This window comes from Corvus hawaiiensis, chromosome 1 (genome assembly GCF_020740725.1).
Source record: "Corvus hawaiiensis isolate bCorHaw1 chromosome 1, bCorHaw1.pri.cur, whole genome shotgun sequence".
NCBI lineage: Eukaryota > Metazoa > Chordata > Aves > Passeriformes > Corvidae > Corvus > Corvus hawaiiensis.
The window spans coordinates 41,573,928-41,599,126 of NC_063213.1; the positions used below are offsets into that span (position 1 = coordinate 41,573,928).

A 25,199-nucleotide genomic window follows, 5' to 3' on the forward strand; every position below is an offset into this window, starting at 1 on the left:
AATGCAGCTCTTTAACAGAGAGACATGTTTTCTGTTCTGGTAGCAAAAGGAAGGTTTAAGAAACTGTTCCCCCTCAATCTTGACAAATGAAATAATACCTACTCTACAGTCAGTATTTTACTATTCAGCCTAAAACCTTATCATTCTTTGTGATGTGTCCACATTTTTAATACCGTGCACTTCAATGACCAGAGCAAGCTTTACCTTTCCATTCTGTGCTTAGTTGATTCAGACAATGTAGCTGAGAGGCCTGAGAGCTGGTTTGACACTGAAGATGTAAAAAACCCAGAACTTGAAAAATAAAATTGCCATTAGTATTTAATCACCTATAAAAAATAAATGAGCACTTTCAGTTTACATCTCATTGCACAAGATCAAAGCTGGCCTTCAGTCTAAGCACAGGACGCAGAGACCCCAACCTACAGACAGTGACTAGATACATGCACACCAAGAGAAAAAAGATCACGGACCAGCCCTTGGGCTTTCAATACACACAGCACACACCCTTCCATGTTGAAAGTGAAACCCACCACAGACCTCTATACTCAGGGCCCACAATCTTCACAAGTATCAAATTACATTTCCAAAAGCCTGTCTAAATATGGAAACATCTGAACTCCTGGAGAATTCTACACTTATCCACATAACTCAAGAAGCAGCAGAAGCACTGTTAAATTTAACAACCTGCATGAGCTTTATTAGATGGCCACGTTTACAAGAATTAGCGGTAGCGGTGCAGCTGCAGGGTGTTGCGCCTTCTCCAGGCCGCACGGCGTGAGCCACCGATGGTGTGGTGGAATTTGTGGCCCTTGCCAAGCCCACGGCTCTTGCGCCCAGCTGACGTCAGCCCACGCATCTCTCTGTGCTTGTGGACGGGCTTGGTGATCCATTGGGTGTCAGGGTTCCGCCTGATGGTCTTATGGAAGGGATCAATCAGGATCACTTCAAAAAACTTGTAAGTGGAATCTTCACCCACCCAATACGAGTTCAAGACTCTCAGAGCGCCACAGTGACGGCCAGCACGTTCCTAGAGGAAAAAATGAATGCAAAAGGCTGTAAAACCATGGATGCAGCACACTCTTCATGCAGAAAGATGACTAACTCAAACATAAAATTTCAATTTTCCCCAAGAGAACCTCTTTTCCTACAAAAAATCCTCCCCGTCCAGTTGCAAAGGTACAAGAAAAGTAATAGCTGAAAAGAATGCTGTGTTACAAAAAAAAAAAAGGCCGTTCGGATTCCTGCATGAAACAGGTTTTAATGACCATGAGCAGGAAGGTGCTTGGTTGACAAAAGAAAGAACTCTCTGTACACAGAAGCACCCAGTCAGTAAATATACAATGTTAAAAATAACTTCAACGTGAAGATGAAGAGCACGAGCTGCACTTGAGCTCACGGAACAATCTTTTGTGGGAAGTTATGAAAGACTGATTAATTTGCGCATCCAAAGCTACAGGGGAGAAAGGCATTTCTGCAGAGAGTAAGCCTGTACTGGTAGGAGTAAAGGAATAGCTGATGTAACAAATCTTTGTACTACTGCTGGCATATTAGTGCTCGCTATTCCTATCCTCACTTGTGGTTGGAAAGACGCAATCTTAGTTTAGAAAACAAAACAAAGCAGAAAATAGCAATTATAGCTATTATGCCATCTGCCTCTCCCATCAAGAATGCTCCGTACTTAAAACACCCTACGTGTGTTCAGTTGTAGGACTTTATCTTCATCATGGGGAAGCACGAACCAATGGACCCCATTCATCTTCTTCCCCAATGTAATCCTAACCTATTGCTACAGGCTTCCCTAAACAGCACTTGACTATTTCCTGCACACGGAGTAACATTTTTTCAAGTCCTCATTTTCTTCTGGTGTGAGAGCAACACCTATATGAAATATTAGAACACCAGCCACCCTCGACCAGCTTCTATTCGAGGATGGGAGCTCCAACTGAGGCTCTACGTTTCTATAATCTGAAAAATATAACTCTTCAGGAAAGACTGTTGTCAGATTCAGAAAATTTCAAGCTAAAACTGAGGGCAAATAACTTCTTCCATAATTGTCGTGAGCATGTAATTAGCCATCGGGTATCTGGGAGTAACATATATGAAGAGAATGCCATGAGCACTGAAAACAGAATCGCATTTTTAATTCAAACTCATCACCTTTGTTTCTTTTAAATAAGCATATCCCATTTACATTTTTTCATTGGGGGAAAAAAAAAATCCCACCATATTCAACTTTCAGAAGTCACTCAGAAGTATTTTTTAAGTCCTGAGAACAGAAAAGTCTTCTGCTTCAAGACGGAAAGGCAGTGACACTCTCCCTTCTTCCACAATGTCTCATTTGAGAATGCAGACTGGTATTAACTAACCCACTGAAAAAGTTCTTTTTGTAAAGGTGAGAACTGTATCTCTTCCAGACTACTGCTGTGACAGCAGTAAAGTTTACAAGATCTCATCGAATCAAACCTTACATTTTGAGTACTTCAGTAGCAATATCTCACCTAAAAATAAATTAGCCCCCAACCTGTGTGCTTGTGAGATACCAAAGCTTTTTATAAAGAAGCAGGTGGTCTCTGGCATGCTACCTTCAGCTCCTGCAATACAGCTAAGTATGCTGTGCAACACTACTACTACACAAACAGGCGCTACAGGCCTTAAGTCAGGAAATCACGTGTACTTTGTGAAAGGACCATCAGCTACAGCTGGTGATCCGCACCACGTGGCAGGGAACACAAGAGTGGGATTTACTGACAAGTTAAGACACCTTAGCACACACAAATTCTTATGCCTCATGCCTAGCTCTTTATTTCACTGTGGCTTGGACTAGTTATGTGTTTTTCATAACAAATATTGTGGCATACTTTAGAAGTATACACTATGAACGTCACTAAACCAGCCAAGTGGTTCCCACAGACCCCATTTTTAAAGTCTGAATAGTTTTTTATTGTCTCAATAAAGCTTTTAAAGACATTCTGGTGCCTTCCTGCCACCATTATTCAAAATCTTTTACCCAACTTACTAACAAAGCAGCTGGTTTGGTTTATACTTTTTGTCTCTGAGTATTTTCAGCTTTTACAGACTAAAACTTTCCAACCCATATTTGTGAGCAATAACCAAAATACTCACCTCTGCTACAGACTGAAGACTCCGGGCAAACTTGAGCTGGTTAACACCGTGATGTACAGGTTTACCATAGGTTGCACCTTTCGGGACCGGGCGTTTGCGACCACCACGGCGAACACGGACACGGTAGATAACGTAACCTAAAACAAACAGTGCCTTAGGAACAAGAACAATTCTAGTAGCAATTTTCATCCCTGTACCCAAAAATTTACATGAAATGCTGCAACACGAAGTCATTATACCAATTTTTACCGAAATTTACAATTCAAGGTGGATAGTACAAGATGTTTTTGTCATTTTCATTACAACTGAGTAAGGCGAGTGATATCCTGTCACAACTATTTCTTGGTTCCAAACCAGAGCTTATGGCACCTGGTTAGTCTGTTTTAGTCCCAAACAGACTAAAATCAGCTACAACTATATTGTAATACAATCATAAAAAAAACCTCACCAAAACCACTACCCAAACCCCACAATTTAGATGGCAGCACTCACAAAGCACTGAAGCACAAGCCATCCACAAACCCTGCTGAAATCTGGTCACTGAGAAATGAGGAAACTAGATGAACGGTGACAGAAATGCCAAGTCTTAGCTTTTTATTTTCTTGTGAATAAACATACTGGGTTTTTAACTGGATTTCCTCAAGTTACTCATGGATGACCACTTTTCCCATTTCTTTCCCTGACAAGTAACTGTTTTCCAATGACAGTACGAACTCCATCACCTTGCCCAAGTACATGCAGCTGTAACAGTCATAGTATGGCTTGTGTTGGAAGGAGCCTTAAAGACCTCTCAATTCCAACCCCCCTGCCATGGACAGGGACACCTTCCACCAGACCAGTCTGCTCAGAGCTCCATCCAGCCTGCACTTGAACACTGCCAGGGATGGGGTATTCAACTTCTCTAGGCAACCTGTTCCAGTGTCTCACCACCCTCACAGTAAAGAGTATCTTCCTAATATCTAATCTAAACCTACTCTTTCAGTTTGAAGCCATTCCCCCTTGTCCTGTCACTACATGCTCTTGTGCAAGTCTCCATCCAGATCCCTTGTAGCTCTTTTCAGGTGCTAGGTCACAATTCAGTCACCCTGAAAAAAGTCAAAGTAACACATGACAAAACTTGGGCAGAGAAAGGACACCCCCCAACCCTAGGATACTAAAAACACTGCTCAATTCTGTGGAACTTTGCACGAGAACAAAAACTGAGGCCAAAGCCCACTTGATCTTCACCTGCCAGAACAGCCACAGAAGGCACAGATGCAAAATTAAGTGAAGTTAAGGTTTTAAGGCTTTTAAAAGTTTAGGTTTAAGTTTAAGGCTGTGGGCACTGCTACCGACTGAGAACATTTATGATATTCTTTTCATTTCACGCAGGACACTTCCATTTATTGGGGGATACTTCAGTTCCAGATTTTGTTTTTCTGCTGTCACTGAAGGAAGCCAATGTCACTCCATCGTGAGGCACACGGACTTCACCTCTCCGTGCCATTACCTTGCTTGGCCTTGTATCCCAGCCTGCGGGCTTTATCGGGTCGTGTAGGGCGCGGGGCCCGGTGCAAGGCCGACAGCTGGCGGTACTGCCAGCAGCGCACGCGCAGCAGGAACCGCATCACGTCCGACTGCTTCTTCCTCCATAGCTCCTGGATGTACTTGTAGGCACCCATGGCTGTCTACCTGCTGGACAGAGAGCTCAGTGAAAACAATGCACTAAAAGCAATTCCCAGTTTGAACATCTTCCAAGGGTGGCACTGCACAAAACCACACATGGAACAGCACTGAAAGACAGGGACCTCCGAAGCGTCTTTGTACCACTGACACCCGAGAACATGGATCACACCGGGCAGCCTTCAGCATGACATGCTGCAGTCACCATTCCCAGCAATTTTCTTCCTTTTTGCATGTTCTGAAGTGTTAAACTCCTCAACTGAAAATTTTCAGATGTGTTATGTCTGATACTACCAAACCCAATGATTAATACCTGAAACAAGTTGTAAATATCAATCTATAAAGAACCACGGGTCTGCAAGGAGTGTGGCCTTTACTGTTAACTCTTACTTTAATAAGGTTTTACTTCTAAGTGAAAGCTGAACAGTTTCATTAGTAAGTGGAAATTTAACTGTTGCTTAAGAAATGAACTAGATTGGGACTTTTGCTTCCTTAGAGCTATTCACTTGGTGTCTCCCACATCTCAGGAGAGACAAGGCCTTCCTCCGCATCTGCTGAAACTGGGCATTAAGTAGAATGGGATGTACTGATCATGCAATACTAAACAAGAAGTGTCATAACTTAGTGTCCTACTGCTGCTGACATTTGTGTTTTGCTCCACAGAGGCCCTGTGGGTTTTTTAAAGGTTTTTTACATTGTTTCTGCTGAACACCATCTGGGTCTGTTTGTATTGACTTCAGCAGAGCAAGGACTCAACACAAAGTTCCTACAGATCAAATTTTGCTCTTAAGAAAATAATGACTATTACAAAGTCCCTCTTCTGAGCTGAAATTGTCTTAAAAGATGAAGGCATTTTAAAAAAATCAAATATTACTTAATTTTTTACTCATGCTTACTGCTGTCTTCCTGAAAACCTCTGAGGCCTTACACATGTGCAGCAATCAGCACGTGTACCTGAACCCCATCAAGCCCCCACCCAACTCACCATCAGATACACGCAGCTCACTTTATTTACATTTAAAAACACGCCGAAAACAGTTCGTGTGTGACTTTGGATACCCCTCTTCTTTGAACGTGCCCAGCTATGGTTCATCCATTCCTACTCCCAGCCACCCCATCTTTTCACTGCATAATGGCACAAAACCCCCACGAACAAACCGCAAACCAGGGCGCGCCGTCTATCACCGACCTGCGCCCGCTCTGCCGCGCCAGGGCCACCCTGGGTGGCCCGTTCCCCTCCCCGCCCCGGCCCACCGAGGCGCAGCCCGCGGGCCCTCCTCCACCGGCCTCCCAGAGGCGCCGCGCCGCAGGAGCAGCCCCATCCCACCCGGAGCCCGGCGGGCGCGGCGGCGGGACGGGCGGATGGACGCTCGGATCCCGGGATGGGCACGGATTGAGGGAAAGGCCGCGCGCGGACCGGCCCTCACCTGATGGCGCCCAGCACCGGAAAGGAAGAACCCTGCTACCCACAACCCCTCGGGGCCACCCCGCACTTCTGGCGGCGGCAGCGGTGCCTCACGGGTAATGTAGTCCGGCGGGGCCGCGAGCCGCGCGTCCCTCCCCGCTCGGCCCGGCGCGGCCCGGCCCCCCCGCGCCCGCCAATGGGAGCCGGGGGCGGGGCCCGCGCGGGTCAATGGGGCCGGGCCGGACGCTCTGTCCAGGTGCGCGCTCGCGGCGGGGGGGGCGGCCTCGGGGGCGCGCTCTGGGGCCGGGGCGCGCTCTGGGGCCAGGGCATTGGGGCGCGGCCCGCCCGAGGGCTGGACCTGGGGCAGGGGCTTGGCGCGATGCGGCATCCCCTGAGACACCCCCTTCCCCCAACCCCCGTAAGAGCCCCAGGTTAGGGATTGGGGTGGGGACTTTGCTTAAAACCCTGAAAAGAAGCCTTTAAAAAAAGCTCTAAAATAATAATAATTTTTAAAATCGTAAGATTATGAAGAACGGCAGAGGGAGCTGGGTTTGTTTAGCCTGGAGGAGGCTCAGAGGGAACCTCATCCCTCTCTACAACTCTCTGAAAGGAGGCTGTAGTGAGGTGGGGGTCAGTCTCTTCTACTGTGACTGCAGTGAGAGGACCAGAGGAGATGGCCTTCAGCTGAGCCAGAGGACACTCAGATTAGGTATTAGAAGAAAAATTTTCACTGTTACGACAGTCAGGCATTGGAATAGGTTGCCCAGGCAGATTGTGGGGTCACCATCCCTGGAGGGGTTTAAAAGGCGTCTGGATCTGGTGCTGGATGATGTGGTTTAGTGGTTGCAGTGGTAGTTCTGGGTTGATGTTTGGACTGGATATTCTTAAAGGTCTCTTCCAACCTGATGATTCAATTGTATTCTAAATAATAAACCCTAAGGGCAAAAACAAAACCCTAAAAACAATCCTAAAACCTTTTCAGTGGAGGATAGGGAGAGGGCACCATGGAGTCCCTGGTTCTGCAGGCTTTATGCACTGATCTGCTCCTGTCCCTGCTCCCATCCCTCCTGTATATGGCATGGCACAGGTTGGACAGGGTGTTGAGCAACCTGGTCTCATTGGTGGCATCCCTACCCATGGCAGGGGGCTGGAAGGAGAGGATCTTTAAACTACATTCCAACCCAAGCCATTCTATGATCCTGTGAGTTAGGCTTTCCCAGCCTGCAAGTCCTTTCTGCCTCCCTACCTGCGGCTGCGGGATGACCTTTCTGTTTTTCAGTGTATGCTTTTCAGAGCACCCTGGCTTGTGAAGCATTACCTGGTTAAACTGGAATTGAAGCAGGACAGTGCCAACCCCTCCTGGTCCAGAAAAGGTATTCTTCAGCTCTCTCTATGGGAAATGGCTCCAAAGAGCCAACTGAGTCAGGGCCTGCAGCCCTGCCATGGCTCACTGGCAGAGGGAAGTGCCCCTGGCTGCTGGATGCCTCCTGCTAGAACCAACCCCCACCCATCCAAACTGATTTAAAGCAGACTGAAAAAACCTGCTTCTGCATTTGCTTTCCTCTGCTTCTGCCTTTAATGCTCCTGTTTTGTAGTTCCTATTCTGTAAAAGCTACAAACTTTCTGTGAGTGAAATAAAAAGGAAGGAACCACCAGTTTCTCGCATTTCCGGAAGCCATCCTGGTACCATGAGATTCCATCAAGCCCACTGCAAGCCCAGGAAGCCCGATAACGCCGTGCACACACACGCCAACAAACACAGCCCCTGCCCCAGGGTGTGCATGCTCCAGCGCTCCCAGTCTCCCAGAGCCTGACAGGACAAGTGTCGAGGCTGCAGCCAAGCATCAGCACCACTGGCAGCAGCCTAAAACCTGAAAAAATGGTGTGGGAGGAAACTCTAGTCCTAAAAATATCAGTTGCTGGCAAGCGCTGGGAGGGAGCTGTGCCCCCGCTGCTTTGCGCTTTGCCTTGCGCCTTCCGTGGGCTTCGCTCCCGCAGGGTGCCCATCCCTGCGCCATGCCAGGCTAACAGCCTCCCGTGTCTGCACAGGGCTCCGCTGCGGAACCGGCCCTCGGCAAAGATGGGGAAGGGCTACAAGGTGGTGGTCTGTGGAATGGCCTCAGTGGGAAAGACTGCGATTTTGGAGCAGCTTCTCTATGGAAAGCATACTGTTGGTGAGACATTTTTACTTTTGGGGGGAGGTTGTTTCCTTTTCTAGCATCTTGTTCTGTGTGAGCCCCCAAACACCAATAATCGAGGACTGTGAACTGCGCTGAGGTGAAGGAGGAAATTAATGTGGTTTTGTGGCATCTCTTGGCTGTTCTTAAAATTCATAGTCCCTTACTTAAGGATTTTTAAAAGAGCCTTGGAGAAGAACCTGTTCTGTGATGTTCCCAGTAATAAAACACAAGAATGTTTAAAAGGAAACAAACACTGAAAGTAGGTGATGTGCCTCCTGCCTATTTACAAAAGAAATATCTCATTCCATGAAAGATGCCATAGATGCCTGAAAAATAAATAGCTGTCACATGATGAGTGTAGACTCTGTTTAGACTTCTGTTTCATCTTCTTAAAGCTTTATTTTGCTTGGTCTTGGCTAGCATTTAATCAAAGCTCTGGAAAGAAAAACAGCTCAGCTTTAGGTTCCACATTCTGTGCTGAGCTTCGAAGGCCAAGCGTCTCGGCTCTCTAAGAAATCCTCCTGTGGAAAACAGACTTGACAGAGGAACAGAGGATGCCTGATATTTGCTGTGCACAAAAGAAAGGGAACAAAGGCAAAGCTGGCATGTTTCCCTCTGTTTCCACATTTGGCTTTGAAACAAAGTGCAATGATCATCAGGCTGACAAATTATTCCTGCCTCACCTAGAAACAAGGGGTGGCACCAGGGCTTTGACTGATGTTTAGTCACTTTGCATTTTTTTCTTGAGCCGGTAAATTAGACGTGTGGATAAGTTGTTGGATAAACGTGAGGATTTCTAGGATGGTGCTTTGCAGCACTGCACCTTTAAAATGTGTGGATGGGAGGAATTTGCTGGCAAAGCGTGATACAGAACGGTGTGCTAATACCCGTGTTTAAAAGGAGGATTTCCTCTAATGTTGCAGCAACATCTGTTTCCAGCATCCTACCGAGAGCTAGGCACGTAGCCCCGCGTAGCTTTCAACGTGAAGGTTGCAAAACCTGCAGGCTGAAGGTTTTTCCCTCTGCTACCAACCTGCCTCTCCTCTGTGCTGGGCTGGCTGACTGTCAGAGACACCCCAGCAGCATGAGCAAGGCCACGTTACTTAAATCGTATTGCCTTGCATTAATTCCTGCCTCCTATTAGCAAGCCAGGCAGGAAGGATATTTGGGTGTTGCTGATCAGAGGAGCTATTTATGGAGCCAGCCATGTACATGATTATACAGCGTCATGGACACTGGCTGACATAACCGGAGGGAGGTCTCGTGCCTGGGGTTTAGCCGTGGGTGTCCCTCTGTCACTCCCAAATGCTCTGCTCCAGCTTGGCCATTGAGCAATGTGGACCCCCTCCCCCAGGCCCCACCCTTAAAAAGATCAGTTTTCCTGGCCTGCAGCTCTGCTCTTATTTTTTTGAGTTACTGGTAAGGGAAGGAGCAGCTGATACCGGATGGAGAGTGCAAGGGGAGAAGGAAGAGGTAGTTTCCTGTTTTCTGTGATTTTGGTCAAATCTTATTCCTAAGACATTCAGAGAAAGAGGGCAAATAGCAGAGTAAAGATTAATAATTGAGAGTGTCATTAGGGAGCTGCTGCAGCCCCAAGAGATGAGTGCCCATGGCCCAGCAATTTTGATATCCCCTACATAGGCCATCAGGCACATTTGGGGGGATGTACCGATAAGCTGGTGCTTTTTGCAGTCCTGCTGAGTGGTCACCATCCTCCCTGCCTCTTCCTCAGCATGTAGGCAGTTGTGGCAGAGGGTACCTGGAGTATGGGCTGCTGGAAATGGTTCCCAGAAGACCTTCAGCTACTGTTCCACTCTGTATTGATTTAACTCCCGAATTGCAGAGGCAGGGTGCCATTGTGAGGATCTCGCTATGCAAGGACTGAGTTTGGGGAATGGCGAGTGTTTGACTGCTCCTTAGCTGAGCTGCTATAAACTGCACAACGGTGCTACCATTGCAGGGGTGGCCCTTCCACACCTAAAACATGATTGCAGGACCTTGATCCTCGTTTCCTAAAGCTTACGAGCTCCAGAAAGCTGACATGTACATCTTGGCTGCTGGCCTTTTTGGCTGGAGGCAAGAAAGGACTAGTGTGTTTGCTGAAAGCCTATCTGTTCAGAGCCAACCATCAAGGCAGCTCACCGGGCATGGCAACACGGACACAAGCTGTTTCAAAACCTGTGCTTCCTGACTGACGTCAGGAGCAGCTCTGCAGCCGCTCCAAGGGCCCGGGAGCCATGGGGAGGACAGCCGAGCCAACACAGGGAGTCATTCCGTTCCGATGGCAGGCACATCCTCCTCTCAGTGACAAGAGGCATGCTAGAACATGGTTGGAGGCTCAGAGCACGAGACCTGCTACCATACTGAGGTGTCACAGCCACTGTCATGGGGGTCTCCTCCTGGCCGTAAATCAGCCATGAGTCTGTCAGTGCTCACGTGCCTCCTGTTGACTTTCCTGTAAAAAGGAGTGGTGGCACAGCTGGTGTCAGGGAAGTGATTAGAGTCCTTGGAGTTTTACAGTTATGTAAAGCCCTTGGCTTTGAGCCCATGCTCCTGGCTGTGTGTTTGGTGATGGTGCTGTAAAGCCAGTTGCACTGTGTTTCTTTTCCTAGGAAAACATACACCTTCAGGTCTCCCTGGCTTCTCATAGATTAAGTCCCTAAGTGCCAGTGTTACTTACATGGTCAGCAGCTAGCACTCTTGCAAAGGCACTAAGATTGCTTGAGGTCAAAGAGGAAGAAGTATTCAGGAAGGAGGAATACCCCAAAAAAGGAGTATGTGTCCCTGTAGCATGTGAGCAACAGTGTCTGGTATTGGATTTTGTGCTAGGCTTTAAACTGCAACAGAGTTTGCCTTGTGTCCCAAGATGGGAAAAGAGAGGATAAATAGACGAGAGACACTCTCAGAGCCATGGAAAATAATGTAGCTATTGCATGGCAGATACTCTTGCTAAACTAATACAAGGAATTAGAAAAAAACCAAAAGGAAATGTTTGAAATGGATGCAGATTTAGCTTTGTAGGGACTATATTGCCAGAGGTCAGGACAAATAGTTGTTAAGTTGCACATATTTATGTAGTACATATACAAGTACAGCAGTGTGCCCAGGTGGCCAAGAAGGCCAATGGCATCAGGAATGGTGAGACCAGCAGGACCAAGGCAGTGATCGTCCCCCTGTGCTCAGCACTGGTGAGGCAGCACCTTGAATCCTGTGTTCAGTTTTGGGCTCCTCTCTACAAGAAAGACACTGAGGGGCTGGAGTGTGTCCAGAGAAGGAAAATTAAGCAGGTGAAGGGAAGGGCCTGGTGCACTGCTCTGATGAGGAGCAGCTGAGGGAGCTGGGAGTGTTCAGCCCAGAGGAAAGGAGGCTCCAAAGGGGGACCTTATTGCTCTCTGCAGATACCTGACAGGAGGGCATAGCCAGGTGGGGGTCGGTCTCTTCTCCCAAGTAACAAGCAACAGGACAAGAGGAAATGGCCTCAAGTTATGCCAGGGGAGGTTTAGATTGGATATTAGGAAAAATTTCTTCACTGAAAGGGTGTTCAGCCATTGGAGCAGGCTGCCCAGGGAAGTGGTGGAATCACCATTCCTGAAGTGTTCAAAAACCATGTAGATACGGCGCTTGGGGACATGGTTGAGTGGTGGGCTTGGCAGTGCTGGTTTAACAGTTTGGCTCGATGATCTTAGAAGTCTTTTTCAGCCTTAACTGTTCTATGATTCTGTGATTGCCTCGTACCTGGGATGATCTCTCTTTTTGTGACTTAAGTGTTGTGTTTGTCCAAATCCTCACCTTCTCTTGCTGTCCTGAAGAAAGAGGAGCCAGTCTTATCTCCTCAGACATGAAAAAGGTCCTTGACTGGCAGCAGAAGATTGTCCCACTACATACCTGTGGTACCTGGCACTGCTTGGCCCAACCTCTCTTGACCAGGCTAGCAGGAGACTTACTGGCTTAGCTTTGGCACAGGACATCTGTAAAGAGGATGGGTATTTTTCCTTAAACAGTGTTCCTGTTCAGTGATGGTGCAGACAGGAGTCTTCCTTCTGCCTTTAAAATATTTCTGGCCTCTCAGCCTATGCTAAAGCTTATCAGATCAACAGGAAGAGATGAGAACTCTCCGTTGCAAAAAACTTACCTCTGCCTCCTGGCTGTGTAAATATGGTCAGGTTATTCATAAGCAGCTACTTCAGATCCTCTTACTAGCTAGGAATGAAAACACCATATATTAGTGTGGCAGAAGCCATAATGAGAGAATTTGCCTCACTTGGTCCAGCTGGAGGGATTTGGGATTTTGGCTTACACACTTTGGACGTGCAGGCTAATTAACCTAATTATGTGTTCATAGAATCATAGAATGGTTTGTGTTGGAAGGGACCTTAAAGATCATCTCCTTCCAACCCCTTTGCCATGGGCAGAGACACCTTTTACATCTTCACTTTTTAAATTAAAACTACCTCGTGATAGAGGTGCAGTCAGCCTTGCATTTTAGAAACAGATGTAAATGGAACTGAATATTTGTAACTGAGGGTCACAACTTGGCTATTCGTTGGTGGGACCAGTACTTCCCTAGCAGTTAAATCTAAACAGATCAGCTCCTTTTGAGGTCTGTCCAGCTCTTTCCCAAGTCAGGGATCCTCTGATACACTGTCATTTGAGATATAAGTAAGCAAAGCCTGTTATTCTGCACTTCACAAACATAAGGAATAGCAGGCTTTAGGAGCTCTTTGCTGAATTCCTCTGGAAAAAGACAAAAAGAGACAACACAGGAGATTATCAGAAGTACTCAAGAAGACATAAAATTTGTACTGCATTAATGCTTGAGATCCAACTGGGAACTTTTGAAATTCCATCCCTCTTGAAATTTTGATTTACTTGGGTATTTGCAATCTATCTGCTCTGCCTAGCCTAAGTATGCAGTATTCATTAGTATATTGAGCCTTTTCTTTACTTCATTGGGAAGCCACAAGGGGTTGGAACAAAACCCAATTTATGACTGAGGCTTCCCATTGCAGTTCCTCTGTGGCAGCAGTCAGTAACAAACAAAGACCTTCCTGCCTCTCCTAAGATTTGCACCAGCTAAGTAGGTGCTAGAGAGTGGCATCACTTCTGTCTATTCCTCCTTTCCCTCTCCAACTTTTTTACACTTTAGTTTTCAAAGGAAGCATGATATTGTGCACAATCCTGTTAGTTCCCCTTCACCCCTGTAACTTCTGAACCTGAAAGCTGGCCCACTGTAGTGCTCTGCTCCACAGAAAACCTACTCAAGCTGGCAGCAGTCTGCAGGTAAGTGACTTCCCAGCACAAGCTGCCCTTGCCCACCCAGGTAGAGAAGGTGGAAGGATGCCTGGGGGTGCCAGTATAGGAAAGGAGAATCAGGATCTTTGTGGCAGGGAGGATGGGATGGTGCCAGCACCTTTCTAGGACACTGACTAGTGTTGCTACTCTTACAGCAACTTGCCTGACCCATGTTTGAATGGAGACCTAGGAAGTGTTTGAATGGGATGGTACTAACAAGAAGTGCAAACGTCATTGTTGGCAAGATGTGGCTGGTACATGGTCGGGGCTTTAGGAGCAGGGCCTAGAATAAGGTGAGACAGGTATTTTTAAAAACTATCTGTGTTTACTAAGGAAACTACTTGCATATACTCCCTCCCCCAGTGCACACAGGTGAAATTTCACCTCTGGAATCTGATACTGGTGGATAAATTTCAACTCTCTCCTAAGTGCCCCTCCTATTTGACATCAAAATTTGTTGCTCTATTCTGCTGAGTTAAGTCCCAGGTCTTAAATTTTCCTCCTCATTTTTAAATAAGATGTTAAAAGACATACTTTTCACTGCTGCTTTAAATGCCATTAGGAAGAGATTGTCTCAGGATAATGTGGATATATTAGAGGCTGTTGAATTATAGTGTAGCATTTAGAGGATGAAAAACTGTATAATATTATGTGTTGCTTTTTAAAAAGAAAACTTAGGTACTTATGGTTCCTTCCTTCTTGCCAAAGCTGTACTTACTGATGCTAGATATTTCCTTGACCTGTTTGTACAATGCAACGAGGCAGAGCAAGAATATAGTGCTGTGTTTAAACAACAGTGCTGTATCCAGAAAGGGCTCTGTTACTAGCTCTGTCTTTAAAAATGCCCCTTTAACACATTCTACAATCACACAGAATGCATTTGTGCTTCCTCTTTTTATTAACCTTTGCTTTGTCCTTCTGTTCGTAGTTTTGCTCCCACACATTACCGTGGCTATATTTGGAGGCAAGATAAGTTAAATCATTGGAAACCTAGTAAGAGTTTGATCTATGAAGACTGCACAGAGAGGGGCAAAAAGAACAGCTTGTGCCACTTTCCTGCACAGGAATGCTGCATACATCATATGAAACCATCAGCGTGGGTGGAATGCTTTAGCTTGTTTGTCAATGTGAAGTGTTTTGAATAGTGTCATTGAATATAGCAAAATCCTTATTTTCATAGGCCAGATAATCCCTCGTGTTTTCTTAAACAATGCACTAAAATGGTCCCTTTTTGGCAGACAAAGAGAATAAAGCAGGACTGATTATTGTAGTCCTGTAACAGCAAACAATTGTATATAGGAGTGCAGGGGAGGCAAAAACGTGAGTTGCAGAAGGTTTGTATGAATACTTGAAACCAGCTCCAGAAGTGGCCCAGCTACACTATACATAGATTGTTTTGACCTGTAACCTTATGCACCTGCATCCAGGAGGAACACAAAGCTAACGTGATTTATGTGTTCTCAGGTTTGGCTTAGAAAACATAATTTTAATCAGTTCAAAGCAAGCTGCCTTGAATTACCTCACATTTACCTTGGGGAGAAGCGGAGGGAAGGAGGGCCAGTATGCAGATAAGGTGGAACAGGTGATACATATATGAAAGCTTGTTACCTTATGCATGCTCTTGCCTTGCAGTAAATGAACTTGCTCCTATTAGCAAATCTGAGTCATTTTAGATCCCTAGGGGATCGAAAAAGCTCACTGTGTATTTGAGTAAATAGAGTATGCAACTTTGTTTGCCTGCAAACATCCCCTTCCCTTTCTGGCTTATTTTCACTTATTGGCTAGTTGTACCACCAATACACATTCGTTTACAGAATTGTTCCTTTGGCTCCTGCTTCTGCAGTATGATCCAGCTCATTATGAGGCAAAGAAGTAGGCTTAAGATGTTAGCATTTGACTGTCTGGTGTTACCTGGCTGTTGTTTCAAAAGGGTATGTTTGGGCAGGCTCGTTTTGCAGCATGTTTGGCACAGAACTGGTACAACTGGGTGGTTGGAGTTTGGGAAACTTGGGAGGAGAGCATGTATCTTATCCTATTCTGAATGTACATGTTGTATAGATTAATTTTACAGGCATAATCATGTGCTTACATGTTAGTGTATTTACAGCGTCACTATTGGAAAGAGCTAGTGCAGTCATCTATGAATATAGCCCTCTATGGACATGCCAGGCAAGGTCAAGGCCTGGTCAAATCACTCTGTAAAACACTCACTGAAAGCTACTGTGGGGCACAATTCTGCTGCACTGCAAAGAATTCCTATAGTGGGGCTGTTCTTATAGCAGTGGAACGTTCCTGCTTGTTTTCAAACAGGCTTAGAAGAGGGTGCCACAATGGAAGATGTGTATTTGGCATCGGTGGAGACAGACCGAGGCGTGAAGGAACAGCTGCGGCTTTATGACACCAGGGGTCTGCAGGAGGGCGTGGAGCTGCCCAAGCACTATTTCTCTGTGGCTGATGGCTTCGTTCTGGTATATGCCGTGACCAGCCTTGAAGCCTTCCAAAGAGTCGAACTGCTCAAAAAGGAGATTGATGTCTTCAGAGACAAAAAGGAGGTAAATGCATGGTTGGCTAAATGCTGTGTCAGCGATAGGAAGTTAAGGTCACAAAGCCCAGCTTTTGTTTCTGTAAACGTTGTGTACAAAGGAAAATGGATGCACCCAGAGCCTTGGGCAACCCAGCAAAAAGGAGGCCTTCTCATGCCAGGGAAGCCTAATTCACATGCCATGCAGGTCATGCAAAAGAATGCTTTTTTTTTCCCTTGTCCTTATTTCCTCTACTACAGCTAAAATTCAGTCAGCTGAATGCACCAGCCAGGACACTTATGACTAATAAAACATATGGTCTACAGCAGTGCAGCTCATATGTTTTTTTAGATATTGTACAGGGGAAGTCAAGTGCATAGAATAATATAACGAAGGGCATTATCTTTGCTTGTTTTGTATTCATGTACTTGATGGCTTACAAACTAGTGTAATTGACAATGGGTCTCCCAGACATTAGTCAATTGGCAAAGCAGCTTTAATGTATTTTAACAACCATATTGAATCAATTCAATTGTGTGAAATGACGGCTCTATTTTCCCTTAGAAAGCAGCTAGTGTTTTCAGCTGACAGTGCTCCAGCTTAGCTAAACAAATATAACTTGCATGTGGCATTAGCATTATGGCTTTTCCTACAGTATCTTTATATTCTCGAATAGTTTTCCCTGTTAAATGTCTTCAGCCTACAGCTTTCCAAATGCCTGTTTTATGCTGTTTAAAAGAAAAAAAAAAAAAGCATGAAGAATTAATTGGATAATGGTAGGGAGAGACTTTGCAAAAATGTAACTTGTTTTGTACTGACAGCACAAGGGTGGAGGAAGGCAGGCTCGAGTGTGACGGCAGATGAATGTGCAGTCACAGGAGAGGTATGTTAGGTGGTAGAGCTGGTGTGAGCTGCAGACTGTCACGTATATCAGGGATACAGGAGTCAAGCATAACTGCCCTGCAGGGCAAGGAAAGGTGGACACGCAGGGAATTTTTCCCAGGCACTGTGTTTTGCAAGGGCCCTGATTTGTTACTATACAGCATGTTGTAATGCAGAGAGGGAGTCACAGTCCCAACAGGATCTGTGTCCTGCTCTTCTGTGTTACCCGGCAGAAATCTCCTCTCTCATTGCACGAAGGTGCTTTAGAAAACAGCCAGTTTGCTCATCCTTTTGGAGAGCTTAAAATTGTGATTTCGACTGAGGCTAACATAGTTAAAGTGGTGGCCACAATAAGATGGATAAAATAGTTTTCATTCCTGTGATTTCCATGAAAAATAGGCTTTGAGGTATACAAGATGAGACTGGGAGTCCTACCTTAAGGTAACTGTTAATCAGCAGATTAATGATTCTATGACTTAAAGCCTGGGCTCTACTAGAATGAATTCTTTATTGAATTGGGGATGTGTCTCCACACAGGGTGCTTCTGAGCTGGCAGAACTTCAACTTGTGGAGTGGCACAGTCCCCTGTTGTGTGGCAGATGACAGAAAGCACTGATGGCTGGTTCCTTGCCTCTGCTGGCTGTGGGGGCTCTCCAGCACGCACCTTAAAGCCTGGCCAAATTTTACACTAAATAGAGGTTTTGTTCTGTTATACTGACAGAGCTTTGCCACAGCTAAAATTCAGCTGGAGCATGCATTAAATACACATGAAGATTATAGCTTCTTTCAAAGCCCTCACAGAGAGGAAAAAAAAACCCCTAAACAGCATTTTTCCAAACACCTTGGACTGCTGTAGAAAAGAAAGGAAACCTCAGACCTCACAGGAACAGGACAAACATCTCTAGCTGGAAAGAAGTAGAAGGCATCCTGGCGTGAGCCTGACGAACAGGAAAGAGCAAGCAGGTGTGGCCACAGCAAAACCCACAAATCAGCAAGAGAGGACTTTATCACTTGATCTTTGTCAAACCACTAGTGTAGAGATGAAAACAGAGTTTGACTAAGGACCTTGAACTAAAAATGTAGGCATGGTTTCCCCTAAGAGCTGGTGCTGGTAAAATATTTTTAGAAAACAGTGAACTTAAAATAAGGAGGAGCAGTAGCTTCACATAGCCAGCACTGCCTTTGGCACTTCTAAGAGCTGAAGTACTGGGAAGGCTTCATGTACTTACTGAGTTCAGCCACCCTGGGCTGTCTGGGTAATATACAAGTCACTTGATGGATCCTTACAACTGCAGATCTGAGTTGATACCGCTGTGCTGCTCTTCTTAGCTAACCAGCTGCTCTTGAAACTGCTCCCCAGAGGATGCTCCTGGTGCTTATCTGCCCCTTTCAGCAGACAGTCCCCTTCAGTCCTTCGGGTGGCTCTTGCTGCCTGGGGCTGGGAAGCCGGTGGGGCTGGGCTGGGAAAGGGGCCCCACAGCCCAGCCTGCCCGGGCTGCTGGCACGGTTGGCTTTATTTATGTTGCGGGATGGGGCTTGGGAAAGAAACAAACAGGGCAAAATCCACCACTATGGGGTCCAGGCTCTCTGCTGCTGTGCATTTTGTCATCTCTCAAGCATCCACTGCTCTGACCTACTCGGATGTCATGCTCTTATCATTTGTCCAGGGCAGCTCAATTGCCAAGTGGAGAATAGGGCTGTTTAACTTTGGATCTCTTAGGTATTGTTTCCCTTCAAGCAATCGTCGGGGGGTGGGAGTGGGGAGGCGAGAAGGGGAAGTCCTGCATATCCTATGATGAAAACAAGCTTCCAACCCATAACTAGATGAGGCTAATTCATATCCCAGACCCTGATCTTCCAAACTACATGCAACTTACCTTGTGCCAGTGCTAAGTTACAGAACAAGTCTGAACTGTGTTGCTACTTTCCTGCTGTTTAAAAGGATTGTGAGTGGTGGATGGTTTTGGTATAAAACTCACCCTCTTGTTTGGTTTGTAGGTTACACTTATTGTCTTGGGAAACAAAACTGACCTCCTGGACCAAAGGCAAGTGGAAACAGAAGCAGCACAGCAATGGGCAAGGGCTGAGAAAGTGAGACTGTGGGAAGTGACTGTGACAGATCGGAAAACACTGCTTGAACCCTTCACCTTCTTAGCTAGCAAACTGTCCCAGTCCCAGAACAAATCAACATTTCCCTTGCCTGGAAGGAAGAGCAAAGGGAATAACTGTGATAACTAGACTAGCTTAGCATTGTCTCCTGCTGCCAGGTCACAGTCTAAGTCCTTTTTGTGCCATTTGCTTCTTGCAGTTTCACTTAAAGCAATAATATCATTCAGCAATAAAATCAGCAAGCTTATAGCTAAGAGGTATCCTTCCTTCCCATAGACTTGGCTTGAAAAAGCTGCTGGTGGTAAAAGTGTCAAAAAGCGCTTTATGAGAGTAGTTATTTTGCATCCAGGGCTATGGAGGAGGAAGGGATAGATGGATACCTCTCTAGCAGGGGCTTTTAGTATGCCTGGGTATAGCTATGTTGAGGGACAAATCAACAAGCTTACCAGTATATAATCCCCCTGCAGATCTATAGCCTGTAGTCACAAAAAGTATTAGCTGCAATAAAGCATTCAATTTGGAAAGGTGATATGTTTGAAATGGCAACAGTTCTTTTACCTTGACCTTAAACAGGGACATGGGGCTTTTTGATGCTTCAAGAGGCTGAGATCAGTGTTTCCTGTAGAAGGGTATGGGGCAGGAGGAACAATTACCAGATTTAGCCACTGATGTTCTGCTAGTGTCTGGAAGAAAAAAACCCCAACAAAATTATACAAAACCACCCCCCACATCTTCTGGGAAATACTAGAAGAGATCTATCCCAACACAAACCTTGTCAACAAAGTCTAGTAAGCAGTGCTTTCAGGTCTGGAATTCATGTGTAGAAACCAGAAATGTCCTCAGAGCACTCATTGATTGAACAACAACCTAAGGACAACATAGCTGTGGGTTTGTTCCAGCATGTCCACTACCAATCAGTCACATACCCATAGGTGGTAATTTTACTGAGAATTATATGGATCGATTTTGTACGCAGGAGGTCTTGCTGGGCTCTGCTTAGGGCACACTTTCCTGGCTGCTCAGCCAAGCTGCAGCAATCCACCCTCCCTAGGCCAGATAACAACTGGTACAAAGTGCTGTACTACTCTGCATGTGAGGGCTAAGGAGAGTAGGAGGCTGCCTTTTTCGGAGACATCCCTGTGGCAAATACCCAGAAATACCTGTACAAATGGCCCCAGTCTTAATGTGCTGCACATGGTCCAGCTGCAGGAGCGCAACTGCACGTGCTCTATTTGACCCAACACTGGCAAACCTGTGCTGCAGGAATCTGCTGTCCCAGGTCAGCTTGTCAGTAAACTGAACAAAAGGCGATATATAGTGACAGAATGAACAACTTTTCCCAGAGACAGCGGCCAGGTTTTGGCACCTAACAACCTCCTGTACTAATTGATTCTAGCTTGTCTTTGTATTTGAAGGCAAGAGCAGGGAGAGAGAGTGAAGTATGCAGTTTCTGTGTTTTCCACTAAATTAATGCTGTTTTGAACAAATACTGGGAATTTCACTGTGAATCAGCAAAACCACAAGCACTATTTGCACTGTCATACCATAACTGCTAAATAATGTGCTTAATGATCACAATTAAGCTTATAGTATTGCTCTTCCTGAATACTGATTAATAAAGTCTGTCAGCATTATTAATGTCAGAGCAGCAGTACACTTCACTAAAAATTAAGCAGGAATCCCTACCATTACAATGAAGGTAGACGAAACTGTTTATGTGCTTTGCTCAATATAGTTTGAATTGCTGTGGCCAAGGAGTAAGATAAGAGAGCAATTATGAATGAGCAAGCTCTTGTAATGCCCTGCTAGGAACATACAATTGTTTCCATTGCAACACTGCAGCTGAGTAAGCACTATAGCACGACCTCCCCCCACCTGGCCAGTAATAGTCACTGTCCTTGGGGATGCTGCAGGATGACACTCCCTCCTCACTCATTTCCTACGAACACACGTGTACTCCCGGCTTCTCCCTACCCAGAAGACTCCGTATCTGCATGCTTGGGAAGTGGAGGTGACTTCAGAGCAGCAGTGGTTCACCTCCTTGCTGCAACCCCTTACCAAGGAATGGGTCATGTTCCTCTTCTTCAGCTCTGCATAACCCTGCTTCTGGAAGGGACTTGAATCAGCCTTGGATCAATCAAAATAAGTGAAAACGTCTACTAACAGCACATCACTAAAGCTAACCCTTGAGCCAAGGGAGTGCAGGTTGACAAGTCAGAATGAACTTAAAATGCCTGGAGATGGAACAAACAGGAATGACTGGTTCCTGTCCAGCTCTGCATGCTGTAGACTCGGTGCCCATTATACTGCCAAGACTGATGTCACCTCTAGGCTGCCAGAGCTGTGCAGTGCAAGTGTAGCTTGCTCACTCACTCCCCTGGCCTCCCAGGACTCAGCAGTGTTTTAAGACAGACAAGAGAAAAAAGATCTTCTAAATGACTACAGCCATTTTTCCAAATAGGTTACATAAAGGCAAACACATTTTCTTTGATTTGGCTAAATTTAGAGTTTAGATAATTTGAGGCATTCAGATTAAAAAAATCACCACCTACTGTTCTCTTTCATAAACTTATTCTGATGTTTTTCTAAATACCGTAGTGTTTTACTGACAAGTGATGGAAAATGTAGTGTCTCCTCTGCAAACAATGTGCACACAGTGGCTGGTACTGAGTAAAAATGAAACTTGCTGTAGTAGTTTTACATAGGGTTAATAAGCAAAGTACAGAGTATAATGTAGTAGCTAACGGGCAGAACACCTATTTTGTTCTTACTGCTCCACTGACTCAAATGCTGTTCTAGGTCACGGGGATCACCTACCTTCTGCAAAACTGGAGTCCCTTCATAAGATAATGGAGAAAAATTATTATAAAGAAGAAAAACAAATTACTAAACTAAACCATCTTTCTCTGTTCCTCTTAAGCCATTACCCTGCTGAATCAACACTGTACAAATCAGTCACCCCCACCAGGTACAACAGTTAATTTGACATGTCCTGGTGGCACAAAGCAAGAAGCTGGCAAAAACCTATGAGATTAAGCCATTTACCTTTTTACTCAAGTAGAGTAAAGACTACCAGAGATGCTCCTGGTGTGATGTAGCTACATGCCAAATAGGCAAACAGCTGAGGGAGCTCATACACCAAAACATGTGCTGTGTCGAAAGACAGCAGTTCAGATGATCAGGGTAAGGTGCCACTACCCACAGCCACCCAGCAAAGGAAAGGACACCTCTAATTAACAGATTACTTTGGACCAAGTTAGATTTGCTCTGTATCTAGAAAGGAGGAGAAGTATGTAAATGAAATAGATACAGAATTTATTTTAAAGTACCAAACCAAATCCAAGAGCGCAGATGACCACACAGCACTCACAAGAATGTTGCAAAGTGAAGCACTTGCCATGTGAAAATGAATCTGTGCTTCCGGCCTTTACCTTAAGGGAGTGGTCAGAAATGCCATATCCACAACTAACTGCCCTGTTGCTACATACCTCAATGTAAACACTATGTCTCTAGGAGATAATCTTTATAGGTAGTTAAAGGATCTACAGATTTAAGTCTCCTTTATACTCTTTTATGGTGTTGTCTGTTAGCTTACCAGGACACGATTCCTTCTCCTCTTCCAAGTGTGAATACACCACTCCATCAGAAAAGCACCAAGACATTCTTTTCTTCCGCTTCTTTCCCTTCCAGATGGCTTACACTTTTCTGGTTGTACTTTCAAACAACATGCCAGTCCTGCAGAGGCAATGCTGTGAAAACTTAAGCTATAAAGTAACTATCATGGACTCTGTAGCAAGTTACCTCCTCATGTCCAGGTCCCTGCACAACACTTAGTGAACAGTTGTGAAGGTCTTACGCTGTCATTCATTGTATGGTTGTCTAGAACTGTCTTCCTAAAATAGCAGCAGTCAGAGCACTCACTTGCAGGTCTCCCTTGTCCTTAACCATAGCAGAAATTCTCCAAAGCGTACAGAGACACGGTTCTGGCAAGGGACAATGACAAAGCAAGGGACTAAGCAGAAATCTTTTCTTCTTCTTTTTTTTTTAAACATCTTTTTATTAGCACAGTAACAAATGCAGACTTAAGTAGCCCACAACATACAACCAATCCACTGAGTGACTCCTATTCCACACCTTACAGTTAAACAGCTTAAGGTATTTCACTACAGGTTACCGTAAGTCCTGATTAAACCCTTTATTCTTTTCACAAAGATAGATTGGCTTATAAAATAATACATTAACTACTTCTCATTTCATATATGAGGCCATATATCCACCTCTCCATATCACAGATCATGAGATGACAGTCTTTAAAAAGGATTTGTTAAATACCAATGTGCCCTCCATAGGGAAAAACAATCCAAACATCTTTTTACAAAAAAAAAAAAAAACAAAACAACCCCAAAAAAAAAAGAAACTCAACCCAGAACAAAATAAATCCCTCAAACCCAAACAAAAAGCAAAAACAGTGTGTAGAGTCTTGAAAGGACTTTTACATAAACGTCAACCTATGTACCTGTACAAAATTAAGCTGTTTTAATCTTTTACATATTGCAAGCAAACGGAAAACCAAAGAAGTCTAAGAAGTTTACATTCTTCTCGGTACTATATGTGAGCTAATATTGCTGAACTAATTACAGTCTTAAAGTATGCTATTCCAAATCCTAGCTGTCTACTGTAGCAAGATACCTTAAGTTACAACAACAAAATCTTAGGAAATAAAAGACTGAATAAAATCTGTTATAGAAATACCCTACTCTTTACCAGCACCCTCCCTCCCCCCACCCCTTCAAAATCATAAGCAGCTCTTTCCATCACAGACAAATAATGTAAGAGTTTGACAAAAATCCAATTTATGTAGCATATCTTTTGGTCCATTGTCTGGCCATTCTGTCATGCTCTGCTCTGTTAGTCATATACTGAGTGGCAATGCTTCCAACGAGGGGGTCAGCTGAAAAGGAAACACACCGCTTATTCAGACAAGTTACCGAATAAAAACTTGTAAATAAAGCTCAAGTGTGAATTTAATATGAGGCAAACACACAGGTAAGGTACACTGTAACAATCTAAACATACTGAATTGAAAATCTGTATCTTCTCTACTTTTGTGTTTTTATGGTGATGTACTAATCTGTAACTTAATAGAGTGAAATGCCAATAAAGTTTTAAGATGTTTAAGACACAGCACTGAGGGTTTTCACCAATTCATGCATTTCAGGTTTGTTTTATTCCTTCTAAGAGTGCCTGAGATGATCATGCTAAGTGTACTTGTAACAATATAAAGCTGCCTTCAAGGAAAGATCACATCTCAAGAAGGGGTTTAATTTCCCCAACAAGTTTACTACAGTGTGAAATCTGGCCTCTCATCGTTAGACACATAAAAATGCAACCTGTAAAATGACTTTGGAAATTAAGACATATTCCTCTTAACTAGTGTGGACAGCGGGTGGGCTAGAGCAGCAGTGATGACCACTTGTGGCATAGCTGGTCACTGGTTTTATATGGACGATGGAAAGTAAAAGGCCAACCCCCCTGTTTTTGGAACTGTGTTCATGGGTCTTCAAGCTCCATTACTGAATCACTGTAGCCCTACAGACCAGTGGAGACTGGGTTTGGAAGGGGAAGGAGTTTTCACGTGCTTGTTTCCCCATGGCCTGAGAAGCAGCAAACAGCAGGCTGGTAGGGTATATCCCCCTCCAGCACCTCCAGCCCCTCTCTGACTGCCCGGGAGAGGGAAATGTGCTGGAGGCTGGAGCCAAGCTGGCCATACCAATGGGATGAGGAGGGCCACGTTTTTTAGGTGCTGGGAGGAGTGCAAGGCGGCAGGTGGACTTACCGGGGTTACAGTCTGTGAGGAGGGAGCAGATGGAGAGGAGTACTTTAGAAATGGTTAATGCTGGACTCCAGTTGTCTTTTAAAATGTCCAGGCAGATGACGCCTTGGCTGTTAATGTTACAGTGGTAGATCCTTGTCCGGAACGTTACCTGCAAGAGAGGGGTGTGAGCAGGTGTGCCGGCGTGCCAC

The 25,199-nt window shown here is 45.1% G+C and overlaps 3 protein-coding genes across 5 annotated transcripts in view; 1 reads left to right on the forward strand and 2 right to left on the reverse strand.

Annotated features, from left to right (window-relative positions):
• Positions 1–670: 670 nt before the first annotated feature.
• On the reverse strand, positions 671–6,272 carry RPL15 (ribosomal protein L15). Its single transcript, XM_048302031.1, has 4 exons — positions 6,213–6,272; positions 4,613–4,797; positions 3,124–3,260; positions 671–1,027 (listed from the first exon to the last, which is right to left on the reverse strand). Exons 2-4 carry the CDS (start codon positions 4,782–4,784, stop codon positions 722–724), a joined length of 615 nt encoding a protein of 204 aa, XP_048157988.1. The 5' UTR covers positions 4,785–4,797; positions 6,213–6,272; the 3' UTR covers positions 671–721.
• A 109-nt stretch (positions 6,273–6,381) lies between these two features.
• Positions 6,382–19,704, forward strand: NKIRAS1 (NFKB inhibitor interacting Ras like 1). The gene is made up of 5 exons (XM_048302045.1): positions 6,382–6,446; positions 7,470–7,563; positions 8,240–8,364; positions 15,973–16,214; positions 19,065–19,704. Exons 3-5 carry the CDS (start codon positions 8,271–8,273, stop codon positions 19,302–19,304), a joined length of 576 nt encoding a protein of 191 aa, XP_048158002.1. The 5' UTR covers positions 6,382–6,446; positions 7,470–7,563; positions 8,240–8,270; the 3' UTR covers positions 19,305–19,704.
• A 3,497-nt stretch (positions 19,705–23,201) lies between these two features.
• Positions 23,202–25,199, reverse strand: part of UBE2E1 (ubiquitin conjugating enzyme E2 E1) — a 44,148-nt gene continuing 42,150 nt past the window's right edge. For all 3 annotated transcript variants that reach the window (XM_048301999.1, XM_048302019.1, XM_048302010.1), the window contains 2 exons: positions 25,012–25,159; positions 23,202–24,126 (listed from right to left, as the gene is read on the reverse strand). In XM_048301999.1, coding sequence (XP_048157956.1) covers positions 24,029–24,126; positions 25,012–25,159 — 246 coding nt within the window. In that variant the 3' untranslated portion in view covers positions 23,202–24,028. The remainder of the gene's footprint in view (positions 24,127–25,011; positions 25,160–25,199) is intronic.

Excerpts from the sequence above, each read along its gene's own strand:
- RPL15 (XM_048302031.1), bottom strand. The coding sequence starts at position 4,784 with ATGGGTGCCTACAAGTACATCCAGGAGCTATGGAGGAAGAAGCAGTCG. Across the intron at positions 3,261-4,612 it reads GGGATACAAGGCCAAGCAAG|GTTACGTTATCTACCGTGTC; the intron begins GTAATGGCACGG and ends TGTTTGTTTTAG. Across the intron at positions 1,028-3,123 it reads GTCTTCAGTCTGTAGCAGAG|GAACGTGCTGGCCGTCACTG; the intron begins GTGAGTATTTTG and ends TTTTTCCTCTAG.
- NKIRAS1 (XM_048302045.1), top strand. The coding sequence starts at position 8,271 with ATGGGGAAGGGCTACAAGGTGGTGGTCTGTGGAATGGCCTCAGTGGGA. Across the intron at positions 8,365-15,972 it reads CTATGGAAAGCATACTGTTG|GCTTAGAAGAGGGTGCCACA; the intron begins GTGAGACATTTT and ends GTTTTCAAACAG. Across the intron at positions 16,215-19,064 it reads TCTTCAGAGACAAAAAGGAG|GTTACACTTATTGTCTTGGG; the intron begins GTAAATGCATGG and ends TTTGGTTTGTAG.